Source organism: Spermophilus citellus (assembly GCF_964194105.1).
Source record: "Spermophilus citellus genome assembly, chromosome: 10".
NCBI lineage: Eukaryota > Metazoa > Chordata > Mammalia > Rodentia > Sciuridae > Spermophilus > Spermophilus citellus.
In genome coordinates, this window is record NC_138197.1 from 98846609 (window position 1) to 98865094 (window position 18486).

At 34.2% G+C, this 18486-nt stretch overlaps 1 protein-coding gene across 1 annotated transcript in view; it reads left to right on the top strand.

Moving 5' to 3' along the window:
* PTPRQ (protein tyrosine phosphatase receptor type Q) overlaps window positions 1-18486 on the top strand; it is a gene marked incomplete at its 5' end in the record, with an annotated part of 205022 nt that overhangs the window by 56676 nt on the left and 129860 nt on the right. The window contains 3 exons of the mRNA XM_081310467.1: window positions 5458-5618; window positions 6748-6893; window positions 18264-18432. Coding sequence (XP_081166593.1) covers window positions 5458-5618; window positions 6748-6893; window positions 18264-18432 — 476 coding nt within the window. The remainder of the gene's footprint in view (window positions 1-5457; window positions 5619-6747; window positions 6894-18263; window positions 18433-18486) is intronic.

Consider the following 18486-nt stretch of genomic DNA (forward strand, 5'->3'; position numbering starts at 1 on the left):
TTTCAAAGGAATGGAAAACCTGGATACATATGAACTTCAGAAAAGCAGTGGTAGTTAATAACTCTATATTAATCCAATAGCTCACTTTCTGACATCCTTAACACAAATTTCTGAGCCCAGTGGGGATGACATCCTTTAACTGTGACTGTATGTAAACCTTTCAAACCAGAGGCAGAGTCTTTTTCACCTTCATATTCTCATCATAGACTATAGTACATATATTACAGTCTCTCAATAAAAATTCATTCACTAATTAAATAGGATATAATATTCACTCCGTCTTGCTTTTGCCATCCTTACTGAACTTTGAGAGCCTCTGAAATTCATTTTACTTGGTTTTGATGAGCTTTTCCTCTTGCTTTCCTTAGAATTTGTCCCAAATTATTTTCTCTATCCTCCAGCCCCTCTTACCTCTTTGATAGCAGGTAACTCAACTTCCGTTCTGCACTGAAAATGAAGGTGGCTATCTCAAACTTTATTGCCCCAACAACTTGCTCTCCAAACCTATCAACTCATGTACATCCTTAACCTTTGCCTCCATTCTCAGGTGATAAAATCTCTCTACAATCTCTTTTTATGTATTTTGGATCCTTATTCCTTGTCTCTAAGTTTTTGGAACCTTCCATACCTGGCTAATTTGGGGCCGTTGAATACATTATTACTAACACTGATATTACCAAGCTGTGATAAGTAATTATTATTCTAGAATAAGGTGTAACATGAAAGAGCAGTTTCATTATAGGGCATGAAAATTAGTGAATCACTGATTCATATGAGGAAGAAAATAGTTCGATAGAGTTCAGTAATTGAATGCTGATATTCTTTATATATATATATCATATAAATGTGTGTATGTAGATATATATACATATATATATTATATATATCTTTATTTTATTTATATATTTTTTATGTGGTGCTGAAGATTGAACCCAGGACCTTGCATGTGCTAGCCGAGTGCTCTACCTCTGAGACACAACACCAGCCCTGAATGTAGATATTCCTTACTTTGGAGATCAGTATTTAGTGAGTGAAAAGATTAAAATAGAATGTTTAGATAATGTTTAGATAAAGGCAGAGAATTTAAAAAAAATAAATTCATAGAAGCATACAAGAATGGATATCATCAAGTTAGATTACCTCCATGAAACAAAATATTAAATGATGAATTATAATTAAGATGATGCCCTTTCAAAGAGTCTTAAACCTTGTATAGGAAACCACACATATTCATACTTTAGCAATGGGGAAATTTGTTTGTCTTCCATTGGCTTGGATATTCAAGATTCCTTCCTAGACAGTTGTTACTTATCATGGTAACTATCAGAAATGAACAAAGAAATTGGTAAAGCAAAGAAATTGCTCTTATTCTCCACTTTTCCTTTTTGATCTAGATGTCAAATGTGGTTGCCTTTTTGAGGAAAAAAGATGTTAAGTAGTAAATAACTTCATCTCAAAGACTAAATTTTTTCCCAACATAAGATATTTTCTTGGTATGAGACATTTTCTTCTATGAGTGAAGATAAAAAACAAAAACAACAAAAAATATTTTTATATTTATTCAAAATAATGTCAAAGTAATCCAAATTAAACTTCCAAATTAAATTTCCAAGTTATAAGAATAGTCTTTGAGGTTTAATATTAGATCAGTAAAATGATGGCAATGAAGCCTGCCCTTAATTTTTTTCTTAGTATTAACATTTATTGAAAAGTGAAATATTTTAAGAAATTAAGTATTGTATAACATTTATATTCCTTTCATTTTCACACAGTCTGTGACTAAGAGTTAAAATCACTTTGTCAGTTGGGCCTTCTGGCTTCCTCCCCCACTCAGCTACCTATTCTACTCTCAGGCTTTGCAGGCTCCCTCCCCAGTGAGCAGCTTACTGTATCCTGGGGTGTGCCTTAGTCTTCTCTTCTCTACTTTGATCTTAACTTATTTCTTTGATTATTGTTTTCTCTCCCTCCCTTCCTCCCTCCCTCCCTCCCTCTCCCCCTCTCCTCCTCCTCCTCCTCCTCCTCCTCCTCCTCCTCCTCCTCCTCCTCCTCCTCTTCTTCTTCTTCTTCTTCTTCTTCTTCTCTCTCTCTCTCTCTCTCTCTCTCTCTCTCTCTCTCTCTTTATTTTTTGCTTTTGCTACTTTTGCCAGGCACAAAGTAGATTTAAACAAGTTTTATTGAATATAGAGTTCACAATATCATCTCTAATTTCACAGGGAGCGGAGAAGAAGTCATCTATGTTTAGCACTGGCTAAAGATTGGTCCTCCCTAATTCAGACATATACTCTTCTCCTTTAAAAAAACTTCAATAGAAGACAGCAAAGAGGATGTTTGAATAGATATTTTTAAAATGGAACCACAAATGATCAATAGACATATAAAAAGACATTTCATTTGACTCATAGTCAGGGATGTGCAAACTAAAATTTTTGTCAATTAGATCTGCAGAAATTATGAAGAATTTGCCAAAATATGTATTCTCATATGTTATTGGTGTGACTCTAAATAATAATTTAAAGTTTGGAATGATGATCATTTTGGAGCAATAATCATTAGTATAAAGGATGTATCAGTCCATATGACTTAACAATCACACAACTTAACAAGCAGAAATGAAGTTACTATTGTGAAAAGTATTTATTGAAGGATGCCTACTGCAGCATTGTTAGTAATAGCTAAAGAAATAAAGAGAAACCCCCTAAAAGTTAATTCTTAGAAGAAAGACTGGAAAACTATAATACCCCCAAATTATGTAGTTATAAAAACATAATGATTTGGATTTCTTATTAACATAAGAGAAAGAAAATCAAGGTTCAGAACATACATTTTTATATATGAAAATAAAGCATGATGAAGGAACATATGAAAGTTCTTTTCTAATATTTTAAGTCAATTAAGAGCAAAACAGATTTTAAAACTAATCAGCTAATCCCAAGAGTACAGCTCAACACAGCAGTGTCTCAGCTGGGTTTCTTATGTGTGGGAGGGAGTGAACCCTCTCTGCTGTTGAACTGCTCCCTAGTTGGCTCCTTAGAGAGTGGAGATCTCATGCCTTAGACTACAGGTTTCTGTGTTACCACCATTGGGGCAACAGATACTCAGAATAAGGAAGATGGAGAGGGAGCCTCAGTGACAGTTCACTTGTCTCTTCTTTTCCCTTCCCCTTAGTTCTCAGTTTTATGACAGAACATTTCATGCAAGCCAAAGATATATACTGAACTATTTCATTGAAAGTTTATTTATGCTCAGATCTTCTTCTATCTCATTTATTAGAATACCAATCACAATTCTAAAATTAAAAAAAATCCAAACTTATAAGGCATTAGTATCTGAAAATGTTTTGCTAGGTGTTAAGGTCTGTAAAACATCAAGATGGTGCCTGGCATTTTGCCAGAGGGAGTGGTTTGTGAAATGATGCCAGCGAGCCATTAAGTGTGGAGATTCCTTATTGGTTGACTGCTGTATCTAGTTTATGTTAATTAAGATAAGCTGTGTGTAATGTATATATACCCCTCCTGTCCTACAATAAACGGCTCCCACTCCTGCTGTATCAATGTACACAAGTTGTTCGTCACCCCCCGGGTTATTTTGCTGCAGCCGGACTGCAGCAGCTAGGACTATCTTATCTCTTATGGCAAACCAGAACAGATGTATAAAGTATATCTACTTTATGTCTACTGAAATAAATTATTGAGTTTCTTATAAGGAAAATTTATTGAGACTATCTTCTTGTTACTATAATATCTAAATACTTGAGACAAAGTTTATTTTAATGTGCATTTTCTATGCAATTTTTTGATTCTGCCTTATCTACAGAACAAAATTTGGGTTTTTTTTAATGGTAGCCAGATACTTATCTGTAATATTTTGCTGTGAAGAATCAGGGCAAGAAGATACTGAGGTAAGGTGCATTGTAAAATATGCTTGAAGAGTAATTTTCAAAATAGACATAAGGCAATTAGATTACTTTAGCTAACACCATAGCTTTAAAGATCTGAATTGGATTAGCTCTTCTGCAGTATTCTGATGACTGTGACCTATGAACAACAGCAGTGCAGAATTGGGTCAAGTTTCCATGACAAGGCATCTTTTTCTGAAACTAACAGCTACAGCATTAAGAATTTTAAAAGCTCCTCTTCTGTGATCTCAATGAAGTCAAAGAAAGCTCTCCCTACTGCTTTTGGAAGAGAAATGAAACTGTTTCAAATTGCTGAATGGCCTGGCTAATCCCACCTGTCTCCAGTTGTAGACTCTGAATCCAAGATTTTTCTCACCATGCTAAGCTATTTATTTTACAGATAACAATACTTGTATTTGGAGTAAATTGGCAAGTCTGCAATAGTAAAACCATGGTTGAAGTGTTATCTCTTGGTGGTTACCCTTATTTCATGTAAAATCTATTATTCCTCTTAAGTATTTCCATATTTAGATATTTAAGGAGTAAAGAAAGAGTGTTTTCTGTTTAGAAGGGATATCCAGTTACTTTTTGGGTACCTTGTGTTTCCAGAAAAGAAAAATATGAGATTATATGAGACATTCTTTTTCGGTGATATTGATAATATTCCCTTGTTGAAATTCTATAATATTTTATTGTTCTAAAACGTGTATTTCTTTTTCAGATGCACATTTTTAGCACAACTATATACACGTTCATTCCTTGTTTTTAGATAGTAATCTGTGTTCAATTCAAAACTCTAGAAACTGAGCGAATGTGACTAAAATAAACTAGTTGTAGTGCTAAATAACTTGCAGCACTTCATTCTTTTGGGGGACTTTTTGGTACTTACTTGGAGAGTTTTTGCGTTCATATTGATTTGACTTATTTTATTTTCTGGCATGCCACTTTTAAATACCTATAAGATTTTGATTGAGTCAGAGATGTGAACTGTTTTATTCTTTCCTGTATGATATACATATGTTGTTTTCAATATCATTTCTATTAAATAAGTAAAGGAGAGCCCATAGACTTGCTATTTTAGATACTACTAAACTGTATTTACGATTTTTTGATTGAAGTTAATGCCATTTTTATACAATATATGAAAGATAGCTTTGTTTGACAATCAGTTATATAAGTAAGATTTTGCTGACATTTAAAAAGAAAAAATATTTGAACAAGTAAACCATTAGTATAAAAGGGAATGCTGTAATTACTTTGAATATACAGTATTCCTAGAGACCCATTAAAATTGGCCCAAACTGTAATTATGAACATGTTATTAACACTCGATTGAATTACTAAATGTACTTGAAAGCAAATGAAGTTAATTCACTAAAATATTCTGAAATTCACTATTTTTAGTATCTTAGGATAAGTGAAATCGTTATCCTATTAATTTAGATTAATACATTTCTATATATAAATGCTACTTACGTTTTAAATACTTGTGCTTAAAAAGTAGATGGAAATTTTTAATTTAAAAGCCAATTATGCAGATAATATTCTTTTTTCTCTCTCAGGGATATATCATCATTAAAAACCATTAATGTAACTGGAACGTCATTAGAGTTTTCAGATTTGGACTATAATGTTGAATATAGTGCCTATGTAACAGCTAGCACTAGATTTGGTGATGGAAAAACAAGAAGCAATATCATTAACTTTCGAACACCAGAGGGAGGTGAGTTCTTATGAATAGAAGCCAATTTTAAGAATATTGTGCTTAGAAAAGCATTCAGTATCAAAATATTTGAGTGATAAATGCATATTATTGTCACCATCATCATCTTTTCCTACTTCTCTTCTTCTTTCTCTTTCTTCTTTTTCTCTCCCTCTCTCTCTTTTTCTTTGGTGGACCCTAGGATGGAACCCAGGGCCTTGCCTCCTAGAAAAACACTGTACCACTGAGGTCCATCTTCAGTTCTAATATCCATTTTCAAAATTGCATCTACTTCCTAGTTGTGTGATGTTGGAAAGCTAGTTAATCAATCTTTGCCTCAATTTCCCATCTATAATGTAGAAGCAATATCATATCTACTCATATGGTCCTTATGAGGATTAAATAAATTTATGTTTGTGAGTGCACTCAACACAACACTTACATGACACATAATAAACATTTGTTTATTATTTGTGATTGTTAAATGGAAGAAAATAAAATGCATGAAGTCAGCTCTCTACCTCTGACCTTTATTATTCAATTTCACAATTCTAAACTAGATAGGTATTTTATTTTGTTTTTTCTATTGGAAACTTGTTATTATGTTGCTTTAAAATCTAGAGTAGTCAGCAAGATTTAGAGCCAGGGAACTTTTTTTTGGTGCGGGGGTGGGGGGGGATTCTGGGGATTGAACTGAGGGCACTCAACCATTGAGTACCATCCCCAGCCCTATTTTGTATTTTTTATTTAGAGACAGAGTCTCCTCACTGAGTTGCTTAGTGCCTTGATTTTTGCTGAGGCTGGCTTTGAACTTGTGATCCTCCTGTCTCAGCCTCCTGAGCTGCTGACATTATAGACATTACATGGCTCCTGGCCCCCAGGGTAGTATAGTATGAAATCCATCTGTCCTCCACTTGAATATTGGTATGGTAGACTGTCCCAATGATTCTTAATGTGGTAGGATGAGTCAGGGTGTCTTATGGATTTCACTTCTGACATCTAAATAGGTAATATATTAAGTTGTTTTAAGAAAATAATTCTCATTTCTTTAGCTTAACAAGTGTGGGAAAATTCAGGTATTTCAGACACTACTAGAGGCCACAAGTACAGGGTTTTTGTTGTTGTTGTTGTTCAATTATTTGTTTTACAGCACCCAGTGATCCTCCCAGAGATGTTCATTATGTAAATCTCAGTTCTTCATCAATAATTCTCTTTTGGACACCTCCTTCAAAGCCTAATGGGATTATACAATATTATTCTGTTTATTATAGAAATACTTCAGGTACTTTTATTCAGGTAAGAACTGAATTTTCTCTTATTACATTCTTTAGTTATGTTGTTAATGAAGACTTGCTGTGGTAAAGAAATTTACTTATTTTACTTTCATAATTGTGCACAGACATATTTTATAAAACTCCCACCAATGGAAAAATGTGGTGGAGAATGTATTAGATGCAGTTCAACACCCCTCCATGTCTATATCAGTTTTAAGTGTATTTAAATAACAATGAAGATGCCACCTATTTAAAATTCTATATGTATAGATGGCCCTCAATTATACTTCCTCCAAGAACTGTTCTTAGTGTTGATGGTTTTTATTTATTCTGTTATTTTCATAGCTAAAAACACATTTTCACTTTGTTTGTTTACGATATGAATCGTTTTAGGGTTTGGATATGTTTGTGTTTTTCTTCATTTAAAAATTTTTTGATTATGATCAAGATGTTATAGTTATTATAATATTATTATTGCTTAAAATCAGATATGATGAAGATCCTAGGAATGTGATTATTTTAAATTTGTGGTGTTAAGGTTCTAGGCTTGCATTGTTTGTAGTGGGCACTTTATGGGATGTATATGATGATAGTCATGGTAGCCCAAATTCATTTAATTTAGAAAAATATTTTCAATTTTTTTTTCCACAGAATTATAGTATTTATCCAGATTAAGTTTTCACAGAACTTTGTAAAGGACAAAATTGGAGTTGTTGTGATTGAATCAAAGGTGGGAAGAGTTAGAAGATAATTTTGAAAATAGAAGAAATTATGGACTGTGTGTTGATTGTGATTGTGGCAAGTCTTTGTATCTTTTTAAGTAACAGGAGAGTAGAGATAGAACTTTGTAATTCTGAGTTGTCTAATCCTGTTTGTGCCTGACAATCCAAGATTAGTCCTAGAGTCAGTGCTTGTGAGTGACAACCTCTGGGATTAGGCAAGGCTTGCTTTAGTGCCACTGTGATGCATTGCAGGCTAATGAATAGGTAAGGGCAGAACTTTGCAAACCATCTCACGACTAGTCCAGAAGAGAGAAAAAAATGAGTCCAGAGGCTGGGTCAGTGTTTGCAATCTGCCCTCTAAACCTGGGGTTGTACGAGTACAACTACTTAAAACGTCATGCCAAAATGAAAACTACTTTTTAAAGACTTGCAGATATAGAAATAGATTTAATTGTATAAATTTTAAAAACAAATTCCTTAAGAGCAGAAAGAAAAGGAAGGGTCCAGTTTTATTCTCTGTTTTACATCAAGTAGTTTTTATCATTTCTTTTTGTTCTGCTCTGTTTATGAAAGAAAAAAATGGAGATTAGTGAGGCAGTTTTTCACCACAGTATTGTATACAATTTTAACAATATTCATTATATCATAAAAGGCATTCAAATTGCAATTTTTCTTCTTTCATACATTTAACAAGCATTGCAAAATGGTTTCTATAGTTCTACATCTTAGCCATGTTTGCCTCTTACAATGTGCTTACAGTTTAAACATGATTATATTTGATTCTCTTTGTCCACATCTAAATAATCAAGTATAAACATCCAACTATGGTTTCAACATCCTTTTCTAAACCTATATATTCAAACTTGGTATATAATATGATCCCATTTGCAATTCATTTGTCTTAGAACATGTTATCTTTTAAGTAATCTTAAGAATGCTTTTAAGTGTGACAGCTGCAAAAGGGCACAGGCTAATGATGTTAAAGCGCTTGAGAAGTATAGTCTCATATTGCTTCAAGTTCATTCCTGCTTTAAAGTATTCCTAAGGTTATTGTTAAAAATAGCATCAACATCTTTGCTACCTGATTTTCTATTTGGGGTTTGTAGAAGAACTCCTCATAGCAAGAATTGTATAGCTGAATAGGTTTATAGCTTTTTCCTTGTTCTTTCTTCTCTTCTTTCCTATCCCCATGAGAATACCTCATGCTGAGTAAGTCATATTAACTCCTATTGCAGGTGTCTGCTACTTTTCTTATTTCCCTTACATTGTAGCAATACTTTGAAGGAAAGAACATGTGACATTATCTTTCCTTTCCCTCATGTTCCCTGGAACAAAGTGACGTATACATAGCTTTAATGCTCAATAAACATTTTAATAGAAAGAATATAAAATTATTATAATTGACAAACATTTTCAGTACTTAGTTATAATTTTGGAACACTTGAGTTTGGAGTGATCTTTCCTTCTTATTATCTTGGGGAACTTAATCTCTCTACCCCTACTTGGCAGTCCATCTTGTTCTTTCTTTATTTGTCACACACTGTTTTGTGTAGATTATTAACTCTCATCCATTTTAATTACTACCAATTTATGTCATGTCTTTTCAGTGTGCCTGGCAGAATGCCTTATATAACAAGAACTAAGTGAATTTTGGTTGATTAATTAATAAAATTTGAAAGCTTTTACTAAATACTTTCTGACTGTATTTACATAAACCAAGGAATAATCCTTAATTAAGGTAATTAGGACCAAAATACATTTTGGAGACAAAAGTAAATAGATGAATGAAATAATAATCTGGATAATTGATCTCATTTAATAAATTTATTACATGTCTATGCATGCTGAGTCACACAACCCAACAGGACTTCTTGATGATTCAAAATTATTTATTACTCAAGTCATCAATGTTATAGGTAATTAGAATAAATTCTGTAGCAAACAAAAATAAAAAATTAAAATTTATACCAAGAAGTTTTAAGTAATTAATATTTTTAAGTGATACTTTATATTAGCCAGTTATTTCATATGTAAAATAAATATATTGGAAGGCATTAAAGTTTATACATCTTATTTTGTGTGTTGTTATATGACTTTAATATGGCTGTTCCAAAATAACTAACCAAAAAATTGAAGTAAATCTTTATTTCATTCCCTCTTTTCTTCCCTCAAACTAGGAAAAGAACCACAAAATTTTATTGAATGTAATTTCTGGATAAAATTCAGAACCATCTTGTCTATACATTTAGTCAAATTAATTATAAATTGTTAATTATTTTAACAAAACTAATTGCCATTATTGTTTTTTCTGTGTGCCAAATATGGTATTAATTGCTTTATGTGCCTCATTGTAATCTAATCTTCAAAGCTCTCTGTAAGTGGAGATGATCATTTGCTTTTTACAGTTGTGGGAAGAGAAGTAGATAATCTATTGAGGGCTTTCCTGCCAGAACTTGAATGTAAGGTCTATAAGACTCAAAGCTTTCCATGTGGGTTGGGATGATTCAGATTACTTAGTATAAATACATTATTATAAAATTATTCATACTCATTTGTGGTGTGCTTTTAAAAATCTATTTTCCTTTACTTTAGAATTCATTTTGTTAGATTATGTGATTTGTTTTTAATTTTTCACCAGAAGGAAAACAATTGCAAGAATTCCTTAAATATTAAAAAAAAATCTTTGGGATAAATATAACTATCAGGAATGAGAACTTAAATATGTCATTCTGTACATTAGAGAGTACATTTGATTTCTCTTTGCTCTCCAAAATTATAGAACAAAGAGGGCTCACTAAAGATGCATAATAATAAATATTTGAGTTTATAGAAAGAGGTAAACACTTTCATAATTCCTCTATAATTAATGAGAGGAAAAAATTTAAAAAATTTATATTTCCAAACTTGTTTAAAAACAGTGAATACTTTGAAAAGTACTTAAGTGTTTCATAAGGAAAACAGCCACTGATCAGCACAGTTACAGCGTTTTCACTTTCATTACCAATATAAGCTTTAAAGATTATTTGGTATATTTATTTTTTAAAGAAAAATTTCCCAAAGGACTTAAAAACAGCATACTACAGGGACACAGCCATATCAATGTTTATGGCAGCACAATTCACAATAGCTAAACTGTGGAACCAACCTAGATGCCCTTCAATAAATGAATGGATTAAAAAAATGTTGCATATATACACAATGGAATATTACTCAGCAATAAAAGAGAATAAAATCATGGCATTTGCAGGTACATGGATGGGGTTAGCCAATCTCAAAAAACCAAATGCCAAATGTTTTCTTTGATATAAGGAGGCTGATTCATAATGAGATGGAGAGAGGGAGCATGGGAGGAATATATAAACTCTAGATAGGTCAGAGGGGTTGGAGGGGAAGGCAGGGGGCATGGGGTTATTAATCATGGTGGAATGTGATGATCATTATTATCCAAAGTTCATGTATGAAGACACGAATTGGTGTGAATATACTATGTATACAACCAAAGATATGAAAAATTGTGCTGTATATGTATAATAAGAATTGTAATGCACTCCACTGTCATATAAAAATAAATAAAAATCAAAAAATAAAATCAAAAAAAGAAGAAAAATTTCTACCATCTATTCCTCTTTTTAATTAAATAATTTATTTTAATTAGGTATATATGACAGCAGAATGTATTTCGAATCATTGTACACAATTGCAGCACAACTTTTCTTTTTTTTAATTTTTTTTAATTGGTTGTTCACAACATTACAAAGCTCTTGACATATCATATTTCATACATTAGATTGAAGTGGGTTATGAACCCCCAATTTTACCCCAAATGCAGATTGCAGAATCATGTTGGTTACACATCCACAATTTTACATAATGCCCTATTAGTAATTGTTGTATTCTGCTACCTTTCCTATCCCCCATTATCCCCCCTCCCCTCCCCTCCCATCTTCTCTCTCTACCCCATCTACTGTAATTCATTTCTCTCCTTGTTTATTTTCCCATTCCCCTCACAACCTCTTATATGTAATTTTGTATAGCAATGAGGGTCTCCCTTCATTTCCATGCAATTTCCCTTTTCTCTCTCTTTCCCTCCCATCTCATGTCTCTGTTTAATGTTAATCTTTTCTTCCTGCTCTTCCTCCCTGCTCTGTTCATAGTTGCTCTCATTATATCAAAGAAGACATTTGGTATTTGTTTTTTAGGGTTTGGCTAGCTTCACTAAGCATAATCTGCTCTAGTGCCATCCATTTCCCTGCAAATTCTATGATTTTGTCATTTTTTATTGCTGCATAGTACTCTATTGTGTATAGATGCCACATTTTTTTTATCCATTCATCTATTGAAGGGCATCTGGGTTGGTTCCACAGTCTAGCTATTGTGAATTGTGCTGCTATGAACATCAATGTGGCAGTATCCCTGTAGCATGCTCTTTTAATGTCTTCAGGGAATAGTCCGAGAATGGCAATAGCAATAGGTGGTTCCATTCCCATCTTTCCCAGGAATCTTCAAACTGCTTTCCAAATTGGCCGCACCAATTTGGAGTCCCACCAACAATGTACAAGTGTACCCTTTTCTCCACATCCTCGCCAGCACTTGTTGTTGTTTGACTTCATAGTGGCTGCCAATCTTACTGGAGTGAGATGGTATCTTAGGGTGGTTTTGATTTGCATTTCTCTGACTGCTAGAGATGGTGAGCATTCTTTCATGTACTTGTTGATTGATTGTATATCCTCCTCTGAGAAGTGTCTGTTCAGGTCCTTGGCCCATTTGTTGATTGGGTTATTTGTTATCTTATTGTCTAATTTTTTGAGTTCTTTGTATACTCTGGATATTAGGGCTCTATCTGAAGTGTGAGGAGTAAAAATTTGTTCCCAGGATGTAGGCTCCCTATTTACCTCTCTTATTGTTTCTCTTGCTGAGAAAAAAACTTTTTAGTTTAAGTAAGTCCCATTTGTTGATTCTTGTTATTAACTCTTGGGCTATGGGTGTCCTATTAAGGAATTTGGAGCCCGACCCCACAATCTGTAGATCGGAGCCAACTTTTTCTTCTATCAGACGCAGAGTCTCTGATTTGATATCAAGCTCCTTGATCCATTTTGAGTTAACTTTTGTGCATGGCGAGAGAAAGGGATTCAGTTTCATTTTGTTGCATATGGATTTCCAGTTTTCCCAACACCATTTGTTGAAGATGCTAGCCCCTTTATCAAATATAAGATAGTTGTAACTTTGTGGATTAGTTTCTGTGTCCTCTATTCTGTACCATTGGTCCACCTGCCTGTTTTGGTACCAGTACCATGCTGTTTTTGTTACTATTGCTCTGTAGTAGTATAGTTTGAAGTCTGGTATAGCTATACCGCCTGATTCACACTTCCTGTTTAGAATTGCTTTTGCTATTCTGGGTCTTTTATTTTTCCATATGAATTTCATGATTGCTTTATCTATTTCTACAAGAAATGCCGTTGGGATTTTGATTGGCATTGCATTAAAGCTATAGAGAACTCTTGGTAATATCGCCATTTTGATGATGTTAGTTCTGCCTATCCATGAACAGGGTATATTTTTCCATCTTATAAGATCTTCTTCTACTTCTCTCTTTAGGGTTCTGTAGTTTTCATTGTATAAATCTTTCACCTCTTTTGTTAGGTTGATTCCCAAGTATTTTATTTTTTTTGAGGATATCGTGAATGGAGTGTTTTTCCTCATTTCCGTTTCAGAAGTTCTGTCGCTGATATACAGAAATGCCTTTGATTTATGCGTGTTGATTTTATATCCTGCCACTTTGCTGAATTCATTTATTAGTTCTAGTAGTTTCTTTGTAGACCCTTTTGGGGTTTGTAGGTATAGAATCATGTCATCTGCAAATAGTGATAATTTAAGTTCTTCTTTTCCAATTTTTATGCCTTTAATTTCTTTCGTCTGTCTAATTGCTCTGGCCAGTGTTTCGAGAACTATATTGAATAGAAGTGGTGATAGAGGGCATCCCTGTCTTGTTCCAGATTTTAGAGGGAATGCCTTTAACTTTTGTCCATTCAGAATGATGCTAGCCTGAGGCTTGGCATAGATAGCTTTTACAATGTCAAGGTAAGTTCCTGTTATCCCTAGTTTTTCTAATGTTTTGAACATAAAGGGATGCTGTACTTTGTCGAATGCTTTCTCTGCATCTATCGAGATGATCATATGGTTCTTATCTTTAAGTCTATTGATGTGGTGAATAACATTTATTGATTTCCGTATATTGAACCATCCTTGCATCCCAGGGATGAATCCAACTTGATCATGGTGCACAATTTTTTTGATGTGTTTTTGTATTCAATTCACCAGAATTTTATTGAGGATTTTTGCATCTAGGTTCATTAGAGATATTGGTCTGTAGTTTTCTTTCTTTGAGGTGTCTTTGTCTGGTTTCGGAATCAGGGTGATGTTGGCCTCATAGAATGAATTTGGAAGAGCTCCCTCTTTTTCTATTTCCTGAAATAACTTGAAAAGTATTGGTATTAATTCTTCTTTAAAGGTTTTGTAAAACTCCGCTGTATACCCATCTGGTCCTGGGCTTTTCTTGGTTGGTAGTGTTTTGATGGCTTCTTCAATTTCATCCATTGATATTGGTCTGTTCAAATTGTGTGTATCCTCCTGACTCAGTCTGGGCAAATCATATGACTTAAGAAATTTATCGATGTCTTCACTATCTTCTATTTTGTTGGAATATAGGTTTTCAAAATAATTTCTAATTGTCTTCTGTATTTCTGTAGGATCTGTTGTAATATTGCCTTTTTCATCCCGTATGCTAGTAATTTGAGTTCTCTCTCTTCTTCTCTTCGTTAGCATGGCTAAAGGTCTGTCGATCTTATTTATTTTTTTGAAGAACCAACTTTTAGTTTTGTTAATTTTTTCAATAGTTTCTTTTGTTTCAATTTCATTGATTTCCACTCTAATTTTAATTATTTCTAGTCTTCTGCTACATTTGCTGTTGTTTTGCTCTTCCTTTTCTAGGGCTTTGAGATGAAATGTGAGCTCATTTATTTGTTGGTTTTTTCTTTTTTTGAGGAATGACCACCAGGCGATGAATTTTCCTCTTAAAACTGCTTTCATTGTGTCCCATAGATTCCGATATGTTCTGTCTGTATTTTCATTTATCTCTAAGAATTTTTTGATTTCCTCCTTTATGTCTTCTGTAACCCATTGATCATTCAGTAACATATTTTTCATTTTCCATGTGATGTAGGATTTTTTCTTCCTTCTTTTATCATTGATTTCCAGTTTCATTCCATTATGATCAGATAAAACGCAAGGTATTATCTCCACTCCTTTATATTTACTGAGGGTTGCCCTATGGCATAATATATGGTCTATTTTTGAGAAGGATCCATGTGCTGCTGAGAAAAAAGTATATCCATTTGATGATGGTTGATATATTCTATATATGTCAGTTAAGTCTAGGTTATTGATTGTGATATTGAGTTCTATAGTTTCTTTATTCAACTTTTGTTTGGAGGATCTGTCCAATGGTGAGAGAGGTGTGTTGAAGTCACCCATAATTATTGTGTTGTGGTCTATTTGATTCTTGAACTTGAGGAGAATTTGTTTTATGAATGTCGCAGCACCATTATTTGGTGCATAAATATTGATAATTGTTATGTCTTGTTGGTGAATGGTTCCTTTTAACAGTATATAATGTCCTTCTTTATCCCTTTTGATTAACTTAGTCTTGAAGACGATTTTATTCGATATGAGGATGGCCACCCCTGCTTGCTTACGAGGACCGTGTGCATGGTATATTTTTTCCCATCCTTTCACCTTCAGCCTGTGTATGTCTTTTCCAATCAGATTTGTCTCCTGGAGGCAGCATATTGTTGGATTTGTTTTTTTAATCCATGATACCAGCCTATGTCGCTTTATTGGAGAGTTTAAGCCATTAACATTCAGAGTTACTATTGATATATGGTTTGTACTTCCATCCATGTTTGATTATTCATCCTTTTCTTAAAAAAATTTAGTTTGTTTCTCCATGATTATCTTTCCCCTCGCCCTCTGTCTTTACTGAGGCACTTCCTACTGATGGTTTTGGTTATTGTTTTTCATTTCTTCCTCGTGTAGTGTTTTGCTCAAAATGCTTTGCAATGCTGGTTTTCTGGCTGCAAATTCTTTTAACTTTTGTTTATCATGAAAGATTTTTATTTCGTTGTCATACCTGAAGCTTAATTTTGCTGGATACAGAATTCTTGGTTGGCATCCATTGTCTTTCAGTGTTTGAAATACATTGTTCCATGACCTTCTTGCTTTCAGTGTCTGTGATGAAAAATCTGTTGTTAACCTTATTAATTTACCCCTGAATGTAATCTGTCTCCTTTCTCTTGTAGCTTTTAATATTTTCTCTTTGTTCTGTATATTGGATATCTTCATAACAATGTGTCTTGGCATTGGTCTACTGTGATTTTGTGTGCTTGGTGTCCTGTATGCATCTTCAATTTGTATATCTGTTTCCTTTTTCATTTCTGGAAAGTTTTTTTGTAATTATTTCATTCAGCAAGTTACTCATTCCCTTGGTTTGAATCTCTGTACCTTCTTCTATCCCGATGACTCATACGTTTGGTTTTTTTATGTTATCCCATAACTCTTGGATGTTTTTCTCGTGATTTTTTACCAGCCTTTCTGAGTTGGCTAGACTCTTTTCAAGATGATATATTTTGTCTTCATTATCTGATGTTCTGGCTTCTACTTGCTCCACTCTGTTAGTGATACTCTCAATTGAGTTTTTAATTTGGTTTATTGTTTCCTTCATTTCTAGAATTATTGTTTGATTATTTTTTATAATCTCTATCTCCTGATAAAGATGCTTAACTTCTTCTTTTATCTGTTTATGTAATTCATTCTCAATGTGTTCTTTCGCTGCTTGAATTTGCTGTCTTGTATCCTCTTTAAGGTTCCATTCCATCTGTCTAAGGTGTTCCTTGAGTTCTTTATATGACCATTTTTCTGATGACTCTAGGTCCTCCTGAATATTTAGGCTGTCCTGCATTGTTTGTACTCCTTTTCTTCCTTGCTTTTTGAAGCTGCTCATGTTACTTCTTGTTCTGTTTGACTGATGAGTTACTGTTTGCTCTGATAAATTTATTAGATGCTTGGGAGGAAAGGTATTAGAAGGGAAGGGAAGAAGTCACTAAAGAGAATAAGAGTAATCAGGGAGAGTTCAAGGAAGGGGGGATAAGATAATTGAAAATAAATGAAAAGACAAAAGAAGAAAAAAATAGGAAATAAAATAAGAAAAAAATTTTAAATAATAAAAAAAAATTAAAATTAAAATTAGAAGAAAAAAAATTTAAAAAAAATTGTAAAAAAAATTTAAAAAAACAACATGAAAGAAAAATGAAAATGAAAGAAAAACCCAAATCAAAAAAAAAAGAGGAAAGAAAAAATGAAAAAAAAAAAACTAATAAATGCAGTCTGAGAGTTTGATTAACTTCTCTTCCAGTAGGTGGCGCTGTGCCCACCAGGCCAAGTTTCTCCTGTCAATACGCGGGAACCAATCACTGTGCAGCAGCTCCTCCCAGACTGGGCGTGTCTCCAATCCTGAGTGCCTAGGGCCTCCTCTTGTGTCTAGTCACTTGCCACTTTTCCTCTACCCAGGCCCCTCTCACGGGTGCCGCTCACCACAATACTGGCTACACGCCAGGTCTGCTGCTCCCGGGAGCCCTGTTTTCATGAACGACTGGGCACACTCTTCCAGTTTGCCATTCCCTCAGACCCTAAGTTTGTAGAGCTTGGGGCTGAGAATCCTCAGCAAATTTTACTTGCCCTCCGGTAGCCACGCCCCCGGTAGCTGGTGCAAGAGACCTCAGCTGTCAGCACTGGTGGGAGCGGTAGTTCCGCGCCGCGGGTCCTGCGCCACCTCTGATTCCCTCGGTCTGGCTGTTGCGCTCACGGGAGAGCTGGGAGGGGCCCTTAGGGGAGAGCTGGGAGGGGCCCTTAAGGTTTCCCCGATGTGTTGAGAGGGAAGGCTAGGGAATTACACACCTGTAGCCGCAGGTTTCAATGAAGTTATCTCCTCTGCCGCAGTCTGATGACGTGAGTTCTCTGCCATGGTGGTATCTCTTGCAAATGGCGACAGTTTGTTTCCCTTTGTGGGCAACCAATGCAACGGGTGGGTCCTTACTGTCTCTCCCAAGCCCCGTTTCAAACCTGTGGCCACTACCTATGAAGGCTCGGTAGGCATTTACCTCCGTAGGATGAGAAGGGCTGACCAGTTGTTTCAGCTGGATGGATTAGTGCTCACAACTTTTCATTTCTCTGGTTGTACATGATGTAGCATTGCAACATATGTGCAGTCATACATGTATCTAGAGGAATGATGTCCATATCATTCCACCATCTTTCCTACCTCCATGCCCCCTTCCCACCTCTCCCTCCACTTTGCCCCATCAAAGCTCATCAATTTTTCCCATGTCCCCCATTATGGATCAGCATCCACTTATGAGAACCTTTGCTTTTTGTATTTTTGTGATTGGCATCTATTCCTCTTTTAAAGCAAACATATTTCCAGCTTAATTATTGCAATGAAAATAATCTATATTGATTTTTCTAAAACTTAATATATTAAAGTAAGAGAGAATCAATGCATGGATAATAATTATTTTAAAACATCCAAGTACATCAAAAACAATATATTTATTTTTCAGAATTTTACACTCTATGAAGTAACCAATGAGTTTGACAATATGACCGTTTCTGCAATAATAGATAAACTGGCAATATTCAGCTACTATACATTTTGGTTAACAGCAAGTACTTCAGTTGGAAATGGGAATAAAATCAGTGACATAATTCAAGTATACACAGATCAAGACAGTACGTAACTAAAAAACATTTATTAATATCAATTAAGTTACTTTAAAACTTTGT